Below are 12,069 nucleotides of genomic sequence, written 5' to 3' on the forward strand. Positions count from 1 at the left end.
AATGCCGATTGTGATAGCCAAGAACAAGATTTCCCGTGTCGAACCCGCTTACAAGAATTCAGATCGCTGCTTCGGAGTTCCGCATGCCTTTCAATAGTCCCGCGATAAACTGCATACATGATTTCAAGGACTGCGAGGAGTTCCACGCACGTCAAAATCACATGCAAAAATTCTGAATATATCGATTTCAATGTAGATGAGTTCTGAAATAATGGCGATTAAGAATGTAGATGATTTGGAGAAGTTGGAGGAGAGATGAGTTAAGTCAGATTTGGAATGGAGTGTTTCTTGGCCATGGAGTGGAGGTTTACAACCCTAGTAGAAATGATAAAGAAGCCACCACCGTCTACAGGAGTATCGAGCGAAGAAATTAGAAGCTGATTTAAGAGACAACACTTGGAAGGAATAACAAGACATCTGAATGGCCGGAATGAGCGTCAACAAGCAGAATGGGAGGACATGCGATTCATGCTGGCGAAGATTGATTTGAAAGGTTTCGACTCAGAACAGGGAACCACAGTGGATCGGACTCCGTTCGAGGGTTGCATCTGATAACGTCAGTGACTTTTGTTAAATTAGTTTTATGGCTGAAGGAGATTTAAGATCCTTTGAGGACGGGCGATCTGATAATGGGACGAGTTAGACTTATGGAATTAAAAAAATCAATATGAGTTGAGGAAGGGAAGCCAACTCCCACTTTATAGGTGGAATGAACTTTGGTCAAGGAAATTGGGGGAGAGTAACGCATAAGAAAGTGAACATGTCAATCTTTGAAGGAGATGATATTTATGGTTGAGTTTATCATTCAGAGAGATAATTTGCTGTTAATGGGCTGATAGATGAAAAAAAATTGATGGCGGCGGCTTTGTGCTTGGAAGGAAAGGCTTTAACATGGTATCAATGGAGAGAATAACATCAGCTAATCTAGGCATGGGAAACATTCAATTATTGGAGCGCTTCAGAACCATACTATAAGGGAATTTATACGAGCAATTTTTTGCATTGGTCCAGAAAGGATCTGTCGTAGAGTATAGAGAGAAATTTGAGATGTTATCTGACCATTTGAGAGGGAAATTAGAAGAAGTGTTGGAAGATAACTTCATGAAAGGGTTGAAGCTAGAGCGTTGAGCATCACTTTGCTTGTTGAGACTGTTAGGATTGAGGGAAACTACTGAATTAGCACAGTTGGTTGAAGCTAAAAATACAATGAAATAGACTTTTAGGAGCACAGCACGGGTGGAGCACTATATCAAACTTTCACAACCACAACGATACCAAAAACTAAAATAGTGAAAGCCTAGAGAGAGTCTTCACAGGACTAGAATCATGCGTCATGACAGGGTGGTGACCCTCAAGTGCCTTACATAGACAAAGATTCAAGAGATGCAAGCCATTGAGTTATATTTTCGGTGTAATTAGAAGTTTGCTCGAGGACACCGTTGCAAGATTGAACAGTACAAGTTCTCACAGTGTGTGACAAGGAGGTAGAGGATGAAAAATTAAAGACAGCTGTGGTGGAGGGACACCCTCACTTTTTTCGACCTTGCGAACAAAATATTTTTTGATGCCTAATAGGGATGTAAATGAATTGTGTCAAGCTCGAGCCATGCCAAGCTCAAGCTCAACTCGTCTGTCAAATTATGAACTTGAGCTTGATTCGAGCTCGAATAGCGAGCTCAAGCTCATCTCGTAGCGGTAGCAGCCTGTTCACGAGTTCAAACTAAAAATTCAATTTTTACAGGAGCTCAATGGCAGAGGAGAATGCAGCTGCAGCTCACCGGAAAATGCATCAAAATGATTTGCGATAGGCTAATCGAGCCAACTCGTGAGCCAACAAACCGATTCAGGATGAGCTCGAGGTTGTTTAATAAATGAGCTCAAGTTTGAGTTTGAGCTCGAGCTTGTGGCTTGATCAGCTCGGTCCGTGAGCTTGTTAATGAGCCGAGCTCGAGTCGGCTCGACTCATTTACACCCTTAGTGCCTAGTCTAAGGGAAATTGTCTTTTTTTTCATTTATTATTGTTTAGTATAAATAGACCCTAATACGTTTAGGGTTGAGTATGCATGGGATTTGGTCTTGTATGGTAGGGTTAGAGTTTGGGGGAGATTTCCTACTTCTTGAATTGTAAGAAAATGGGAAAAATCTCCTAACTCTCAAATTGTAGGTATTTATCCTTAATTTTAAATGTTTGTGGTTGTATTGTTTGCTTTGGAAAAATAAAATATTTAATTTGCCCTAGTTTTTACGGAGAATCCTAGCAATCACATTCCTATTTGGGTTTTTGATTTAAAAGGGAGTTCATTGACTAGGAGTTTTTGCTGTGTGTGATTCGGAAGATGGGGAGAGAGGTAGATGCGGTTTTAGCTAGGGTTTGAAAGTAGAAAAGCGGGAATTTCTGACTCACAAAATTTGATCAAGGGAAGGGCCATCTAAGATATGGGGAGAGACTTTAACTTGTAGCATATGAACAATAATCTTGTCCTGCAGTAAGTTCAATATATAAACGTGAAATTCTATGTTATTGTTTGGCAGGTGGTGGCTTAAATTGAAGATTAGCTTTTTGTGGAGTTGTTGGGGAAGGCTTATCAATTGACTTAACTGAAAATAGTTTTATTGTCTTCTCTTTATGTTTGAAAAAAAATAATTGTTTTCACAATCATAATGTATAATATGATGATGTCCATATGCACACCTTAGATATGCCTCCTGTAATTGTTCATCATTATTAGAACAAGTCACTTAATAGTCACTGACAAAGAAGTGTGGTTCGCCAACCTTATATGAAATGACTTAGGATGTGGTTCACATAAACTAGCCTTTGTAGGAATGAAAATGAGTTGAGATGGCATTTATGTCACTTTCTTCATCATTTACTAGCTTGCATCTCTATTTCATTACAAGTGACATACAACAAATTAAAAGAGAGTAGAAAAGTGAATTTTTTGTTTGAAAATGATTTCAAAGCCCAATTATGTCAACCCCCGGAAAAATTAAGGAAAAGATAGAATATATTTTAATCTTAAGATGCTATTAAAAATTTTATATCTCGAAGTGATGCTATTAAATTTTTTGTTTCTTTAATTTTTAATTGATTTATGGATTACACTTTATAATTTTTATACGAAGTTATGTAAATTTCAATAGGAGGATTATCTATACACTATTAAAGCAGTCTTGATAAAGAAGTATTACATCTCTTATTTAATTAAAAGGGATAACCTTTTTTTTTATTTGGAAGTGGTAGAACAATTGAATTAAAGTTGATTTTTACTCACTTTTTTGGTTGTTAAAATGTATTATTTCTTTCTTATTTGGTCAATAAAATATTGAGTTTTTTTTTTCTCGTGGGAGAAATTATTTGTATTATATTACTTACCCTTTTTTTATTAGTATTAGGTCGGGAAAAGCACATTGGTTTGAGGAAATGAACTGAATTAATTTTCACTCATGTATTAGGTTGAGGAGAAGTTGTATGAAAAAAAATAAATTTTCTTTCTTAATGGTTAATACAAGTTCAGTTTTTGTTTCTTGTGAGCAGCAGTCATTTGAGTTATAGTGATTATGTAGTAATTTTTTTTTTTTTGCTTTTTTTTATTAGGACTAGAGAGGGAAAAACATATTTGTTCACATTTCCTAGTTTAATTCAAATTATTTATTTATATTTTGGGCCCAAGCACTCAATATGAACTTCTGAAGTAAAATTTATTTAAATTCCTCCTGTTTCTTTAAACCAAACATACGCCCAAGGATTTGGCCTTATTTTTTAGGTTGATTTACCTTTTTCTTGAAAGATTTCCATTAGTGGTCTTATCACAAACATAACTTTTATTGTTGTTGTTACTGGAACAGATGAATTTTATTCTCCTATATTAACCTTTTTTTTCTTGACTATTTCTTCCATCTTTATTGTAGGCTATTATAGTTTTTTTTGGCTTCTTTTTTATTATGATAATGGAGGTGCTTATAAGGGATATTCATATTGATATGCCTTGATTTATGCATTTTGTTGATGATATAGAATTGGTGAGACATATAATAGAATTGGTGAGACATATATTAAAATAAGTAAAGTTTACAACAAGATAAAACTTGTTTTGACATGATGACAAAGAACTTAGGATTTGTAGAACAAAACTTAGGTTTATATTTTGTCATTTTAGTGGGCGTAATATTAACAGTTAGCTATCAATATTTTTAGAAGATAATTTTAGAGTTAAATTTAGACGATTAAAAGAATGATGTGCCTCAATAGTATTGTACAATAAGAGAATATTTTTTGAGATTTAATGGTAAGTTTTAATAAAGATAAAGCTGCTATTGGCCTGATTAGATTGTATGGATTTGAGTGTTAGATTATAAAAAAAGTCATTGTTAAATAGCATGATTGAAAATCATATTGGAAGTATGGTAAAATTGGAAAATATAAATTATGGAATCTTTGCAATTAAGCAACAATCGATAAGGTAATAAAAATCTATTTAGGTGGTTAGGTGTATAACTTAGGCTAGAAAATGTGCAAACTAGATGAGCAGATAAAATTAATATAAGAAGAATGCGAAGAAAGGTTAAATTTAGGTTACATGAATAGAAGTTACTCAAGTTTTAACACCTTAAATTGCACTAATAGGAAGTAATAAAAAATCATAATTTATAAAGCCGACCGTAATCGGTGGGATGATACTAATTTGATGATTATTATTACTGTAAAGAACATCCTTCAGCCATTTAACTATAGCGTTGGATTTATTAAAAAAAATTGTGAACCTTATTACTACAGTCTCTCTTATCTCCCCTTAAGTCCCTTGAAACTTGCTCTATTCATTCTCCTTTCGTTTAGATTAATCTATAGTATACACGGTACTATCTTTTAGTTCATAAAGAATCTGTTTATTATAGCTCGTAGGTAACCAAAATTTAAACTTATATTTCTTTAAATCCTTATGATGTCGGAGTTTAAATAACAATATTGTGTAAAACAAATATTATTACTGAAAACAAATATGAGTTACAACCAGACGCACCGAGATGGGAAATAACAACAGGCACGATACAAGCTCAACTTTGGGCTTGATCCAGGAATGGTGGTGGCTGATTGGGTGGAAGGGAAGCGCAATAGGTGGCTGGCCGAGCAGTGTGCAGGGGCAGCAGTGGGCTGGCGGAGCAAGTACACAACATGTTTGCTACTCCTTGGTTAGTGGAACAGAATGGAAGAGGCTAGCGGCAAGACAACACTGGTTGGTGTGGCAGGGAGGGACGACAACAAGGTTGGGAAGAGGTGGAGGCTGTGATTACTAAATATAATTGAGTGGCAACAAGGATGGAGAGAGGAATGTTGCTAGGAGGCGGAGATTTGCTGAGAAGATAGCTATAGGAAGTTATCCTGGTAGTTGTAGCAGGGAATGATGATGGTGGCAGCAGACGGAAGGATGTGGGGGAAGGGTAGAAGAGGATAATCGCCATTGCAAGTGAGAGATGCAACACTCGAACCTTTGGATATAACCCTCAGAGGGAATACTTGAGATGCCGATGATTGTCCCAAGTAAAAACATGAATAACTCTCTGAACACGAAATAATATATATAGAACTAAGATAACTAAGGAGTGGATCCTAATCGCCATAAGTGTATCTACTTGGAATGACCGTTCAGTCCCTCCTCTGCCTGGACCAAACTGGTCTAGGACGGGAGACACGACAATTGCTGCGTTTATGGCACTTAAACGCCTGCATCAATCTCCTAGGATTGGGGAAGCTCCAACCTCATTCATCGAAGCTTCCATCTTCTTAAAGTATGAAGCAGATCAGACACGTTGAAGGTAGCGAGAATGTTGTAATCTTGCGATAAGTCAATCATGCAGGCAATGTTATTCCAAAGCACTTATAATAAGTATTTATCCTTTTTGGCAGAACTTTTGGAGCTGCAAATAGTCGTAGATTGTCACGAAAGTAAGTCTCAAGTCATTAAGTCTATAATTTGCCTCTTTCACTCCTCGTACTAGGCTGGGCAAATCTGATAAAAAAAATCATCAAGAGAAACTTTAGATTGAAATATGTGGCATTCTGGACAAGTCTCAATAACAAACACTCAGAAGGGGCCCCTTCTTTGGAAGGACATGCTTTTCTACAAAGCTCCTAACGCGATTTCCAATGCTATGTTTCATACTCCCTCTCTGACTATCTATCAGTGGGGATGCTGTTGAACTAAATTTAATATCCAAATGGTTTTATATAGTCTTCCAGAATTATAAAAGCAGCTTAAAAGCTTTTCTCTGATGTGTTGGACCTCTCTCAATATGGGGTAACTCAGGAGGTAAGCTATATATCCGAAAATTCTTAATTTCTCTTATCTTGGATTGTCATGTGTCTGGTGTTGGTTTCTCGAATATGTTCGAGTCTCTCTCATGGCTCAGCTTGAATGACGTGCATCTCTCTTTTATTAGTTGGAAGCCGATACTCCTTTTGGTTTTCACCTTCTTCAGTCTCTACCATGTCTTCTTCCATTTATTAGTTGTTCCCTATTCAGAAAAATAATCATACTCTTGTTTGGACAATCTGATCCACTGTGCCCAAAACTATGGCATTTGATGTACTTTTTGATTGGGATGAATTTTGAAATACTGGTTTGTTTCATTTGTTCTCCACTCTGAATTAGTTTCTTCTCAAGCGGGGTGGCTTGGATGCTCGATTGGGTGTACTCTTGTTGCTTGATCCTTAGATTGAACTGTGTAAGACGTGACAGTCATCCAATGATGTTCTCTTGGAATATGTCATGTCTATCATGAACTCGTAGATACTTGCGCCGGAACTCGTTTCATTTTGGACGGGTAGTGAATTTATTTTCCCTTCACGCTAACGTAGGTGCTTCACATTTTCCGACCATAACTCTTCTTTAACTTGATGGGAGCTAGCTTTGCAATTATGTCAGGTGGAATATCCTTGTATTCAAAGACCCGCTTCACTGGCCGGAGCCACTCAATGAATTCTTTCGGATCCCCACGATCATCATAATCCAGTAAGTCCACCTTTACTTCCCTATTCTGGCTTCTCCTTCAATATTTCATGTCAAATTTTTGGGATAGTGGTTCTTCATCATTTCAATCCGACAAATCACCATTGTGGTTACAAGTGACTCTTTTAGATTGTCTCCTCTCGAAGGCGACAAGTTTTTATTGTTGTAAAGGATTTTTTGCTGTATATTTTTCATAGAAAGTTCTTGGAAATATCTTTGTGAATTTCTCATAAGCGGCATTTTTTCCTTTCCTCTCGATTAGCTTTCCAACAATTATCTCCTTGATGGTATTGCTAGGGTTTAGGTTTAGGAGTTGAAATTAGATGTAAGGGGTTGATATAGGATGAAAAAAAAAATTTGGGGGACTGATCTGAAAATTCAGTAAAGAGACGGGTTTTTGGTTGGAGATATGGCTATAAGTATTGATGGATTTAAGCAACTCTAGGATAAAATTAGGGTTAGACCAGCTCTGATACCAAATAATATCGGAGTTTAACTAATAACGAGAAATAGAAATATTATTACTGAAAATAAATAAGTGTTGGGAACTAAGAGCAGACACGACACAAAGTCAATTGAGGTTTGGGCCAGAAATGATGGTAGCTGACTAGATGGAAGGGAAGGGCGATAAGTGGCTGACCGAGTAGTGAGCAGGGCGGTAGAGGGCTGGAACAGGGGACAACAGGTTTGCTAGTCCCTGGTTAGCAGCATTGAAAAGGAAGGGGTGATGGCAAGGCATGGCTGGTTGATATGGCTGGGATGGATGGTATTAGGGCTGGGAAGTGGTGAGGCAGGGATTGGTACGATAGATCTGGGCGGCAACAAGGGTGGAGAGAGCGTGGTTGCTGGGAGGTGGAGATATGCCGGAAGACAACTACAGGATGCTGTTCGGGCAGTTGCAACAGGGAAAGATGACAACAACAATAGAATGAAGGATGCTGGGGAAGGGTAGAAGTCATCATCTCGGGAGTGAGATACAACTAGAAAACCTGACACGCCGGCAGCAGTCCCGAGCAGAAACAAAAAAAAAAAAACTCCCTAAAATGTGTGAAAATAACATATAGAGACCCAGAATGACTAAGGGTGGACCCCACTATCATAGGCGCCAAATCCCTGCTTGGAAGGATCGGTCGAGCTCTCCTCTACCTGGACAGAACTGATCCAGGATGGGATCGCGGCAATTGTCGTGGCTACAGTGGCTGGACGCTGTCATCACTTCATTCATTCTCAAGATCTCATTTTTATCCTTTTGCAGTACTAAATTTATAATATGAAAATAAATATATGTACGTGGGGTTGTCTACCAGTTGTGCTAGTAATATTTAGAACGGGTTGGTCTTATCACATTAAGCGGGGTATGGGTGGGGAGGATTCGGGTCTGGAGACAAAATTATCATTGTAAGTATAGATGAATTCTTAGTTATTTCCCTTGTCCTCGAAGTAACGTCGCCACATGTCGATGCAAAATTGGTTCATGCATTAGCAGAAACTGTTTGATTTTTGAAGTATAGGGAGGTAAGTCTCTCCTTGTTTGCAGTTTTGAGTCCTGAGTACACAATCCCTGAGCTGTATGCCCAAAAGTTATTATTTTAAAGATTTACATACATACGACTCAATTCCTATATATTTACATATCTAACACCTAAACTTCAATTTTTACATACATGCCACCTTATTTATGTATGCAAAGGTTTATTTCACTTTTAAAAGTTAAAATAATGATATTTTTTATGTGAGTTAAAAAATACAGTTTAGGTGTTAGAAATGTAAATACATAGGAATTGTATCTTATGTATGTAAATGTCCCTGTTAATTTAAGTTAACTTTGAAACAAACATTTACTATGTATCTTATTTGATTGCCAATGCCTCTCTTTCCTGTATAATTAAAAATCTCATTTAATTCTTATGTATTTACATGTCTGACACCTAAACTTCAATTTACACACACACACCCCCAACTTACCCATGCATGAGATGGTGCATTTTACTTTTTAAAAGTAAAAATAGGGGTATTTTTTATGTGATCATAAAGATTTGGGTGGTAGAAATATAAAAACTAAAGTTTAGCTGTTAGATATGTAACTACATAAGAATTGGGTGGTGTGTATGTAAATACCCCCTTTTCTTTCAAATTATTTCTCCTTCTATAAAAATCTGAGAAATTTAGATTATTGCAGGGATTCCATTTTCAATAATACTTTGGGAGGCATATACTACTAAATATGACATGGTTCCTCTTCAGAAACTTTCTGGAATGCAAAGGCAGGTCTTGGCTCTATACCGTCACTTTCTACGGGCGGCCCGATCAAAGAATCTCGACGAGCGAAAAATGATTATCTCTGTTGTCTCCACGGAGTTCCGCCATAGTGCCGATCATGTTGATCGAAAAAACTTCCAACACATCGAATATCTCTTGCGGCGCGGGAGGAAGCAGCTCGAGCAGCTAAAGAGCTCCACCACCATTTCTCTGTCGACAATCAATGTCAGTAAGAGAAATCTTATATCCTTCCTTCTCTTCTTGTTTTTCATTGGATTTTTAGAAATTTACCAGTTAAATAAACGTTTTTCTTGATGCTTTACCCTTAACTTTATTCATTGAGATGTAGATTTTTTTTGGGATACATTTACATGCATAAAACACAATTTATACCTGGGGAAATTTACATACAACACAATTTTTATGGATTTGCATATCTAACACCTGAAATATGATATTTATATTTATAATAACTTGGTGCCATAAATCTATGCATAAAAAGATGCATTTTACTTTCAATAGAAATTAAAAGAAATATTTTTGATGTGATGTTAAGAATTTGAGTGTTATGAATGTAATAAATATTAAAGTTTAGGTGTTAGATATGTAAATACATAAGAATTGTGTAGTAGTGGTATGTATGTAAATGCCCATCACATATATTTTACGTATATAGCACCTAAACATTCATATTTACATGCGCATAACTCAAATCTTTGACCTCACATCAAAAATATCACAATCGCTACCTTTTTAAAGTGAAATACGCCTTTGCATGTATAGGCTTATATTAAACCTAAGTGTTATATATGTTAATATCAAACATTCGGTTTGGATATGTAAATAAAGTGTTATATATGTAAATATCAAACTTTCGGTTTGGATGTGTAAATATATAAGAATTGTGGTATGAAATATTGGTTTTGAAACTTGCTAATCTGATTTCCAAATACGCAGCTGAATTCTTCCACTTCCAAGACGGTCCATGAAGACAAGAAGCTTGCTTAAGGTAGCCACATAATTGTGCTCAATATAGTTTTTTATTTGTTGTGGTCTTTAATAATCGTGCTGCTGATATCTATGGAGGTTTGGATTTGATGTTATCTGTTTCTTCAATCTGTTATTTTATTGATTTCTGCAATTTGTTTTGTTGAGTAGCAGTGGAACAGAAGCAATTTTTCAATTCCCAACAGCTGATATTGCAGCTATTTATTATTAGGGACATTTACATACATACCACACAATTCTTATGTATTTACATATTTAACATCCAAAATTTAATATTTACATGCATAACACTTTAATCTTAAATATCAAATTCAAAATACCACTCACCTGCATTTAAAATATTAATACACATTTTTAAGTGTAGGTTTATGACGCGAAAATGTTATGCCTGTAAATATGGAAGTTTAGGTGTTAAATATGTAAATAAGAATTGTGTGATGGTATGTTGATTTACCTTATTGTTAATACGTTTTGAGCTGTCAAAGAGGTTTTGTGTCTCCTCCACTCTATCCCAAGAATGGCAAATGCCTTGGTAGGGAATGTATAAGTGATTTCTTTTTTATATATTTAGCATATTTCGACTAATAAGTGTTTTTTGGTTGGTTGTGTAATAAATTATGGAGATCATTTTTCATGTTTGGTCGTTGCACGTATTTAGAATCTGTCATTTTTTGTGATATTTTAATTTAAATTATGGAGGTAAATTATGCATATTACTTTTCATTTATTGAAAATTTAAATCGTTTGCATTTGGTTTGCTCTACTCATGCACGACACGCAGAGAGATGTTAAACCAATATTTGGTCTAGTGGGCACCACTATCGATTCCTACAATGAGTTGAAAACCCAAATGCGCTTGTATTTGATTCGAAAAGGCCGCGTCACGGGATTCGAACCCCTGACTCGACGCATCAATGAGCATGGTCATTCGCGCATATACATATATATATATATATATATATATATATTGTATTTTTTGGTCTTCGAAAGATTTGCGTCCTATAACTGTAAAAAGCAATGCTTAGATTTTAGTCATGCACGTAAATAGAAATTGGGTGGTATTTGTGTGAATGCCTCTAATGTTTTGGTAAATTTTGGAGAAAACTAGTGATTTTATGTGAAAACTCATTAATGGGGAATGTAAATTGAAATATCTGAAGGTTTATCTGAGATAATCTATTCTTACAGCAAGAATACTTTCGAAATTTTAAAACAATTAAATTTCTTTGTTAAGAAATTTCTTTTTCTCGTGAGTTGTTTTCTGCTGAAAAATTATCTATTTTAAAAAGCAGCCTGTTCAGAGAATATTACATCAGGACGCCAAACGTAGAACTACATTCGGATTAGAATATCCGGCTGTGTTGCGAGAATGTTCCATCTGCTTTATTAGTAAAAATGATGTGTTATTCAAGTATTATATGGTGTTATTTGATTATTTTACGGTGTTATTAGAATATTTTCATGCGTTACTTGATTTGAGGTTATGTTATTCGACATATTTTCCGTGTTATTTCAATTCTCACTATGTTATTGGAATAACACAACCTCAAATCAAGCCAAATCAAGTAATGCGGGAGAATATTTCAATAACACTTCTGTCCCAAATCAAGTAACGCGATGAAATATTTCAATAACATCGCAAAATAATCAAATAACATCATATAATACTCAAATAACACATTATTTTTATAAATAACACATTTTTTATAAATAATGCAGATGGTATATTCCTGTAAGGTAGCTTTACATTAGGAGTCCTGCTGTAATATTTTCCCTAAATGACTGCCTACACTTT

At 35.7% G+C, this 12,069-nt stretch overlaps 1 protein-coding gene across 6 annotated transcripts in view; it reads left to right on the plus strand.

Moving 5' to 3' along the window:
- The window catches only part of LOC110019425 (succinate dehydrogenase assembly factor 1A, mitochondrial), a 28,162-nt gene extending 17,619 nt beyond the window's left edge, over window positions 1–10,543 (plus strand). For 3 of the 6 annotated variants that reach the window (XM_020717070.1, XM_020717071.1, XM_020717075.1), the window contains 2 exons: window positions 9,177–9,491; window positions 10,224–10,543. In XM_020717070.1, coding sequence (XP_020572729.1) covers window positions 9,177–9,491; window positions 10,224–10,274 — 366 coding nt within the window. In that variant the 3' untranslated portion in view covers window positions 10,275–10,543. Of the gene's footprint in view, window positions 1–6,934; window positions 7,011–9,176; window positions 9,492–10,223 lie in introns of those variants that run through there. The other 3 variants (XM_020717073.1, XM_020717072.1, XM_020717074.1) reach the window with 2 other exon arrangements.
- The last annotated feature ends 1,526 nt before the right edge of the window (window positions 10,544–12,069 follow it).

This window comes from Phalaenopsis equestris, unplaced genomic scaffold (genome assembly GCF_001263595.1).
Source record: "Phalaenopsis equestris unplaced genomic scaffold, ASM126359v1 Scaffold000055, whole genome shotgun sequence".
NCBI lineage: Eukaryota > Viridiplantae > Streptophyta > Magnoliopsida > Asparagales > Orchidaceae > Phalaenopsis > Phalaenopsis equestris.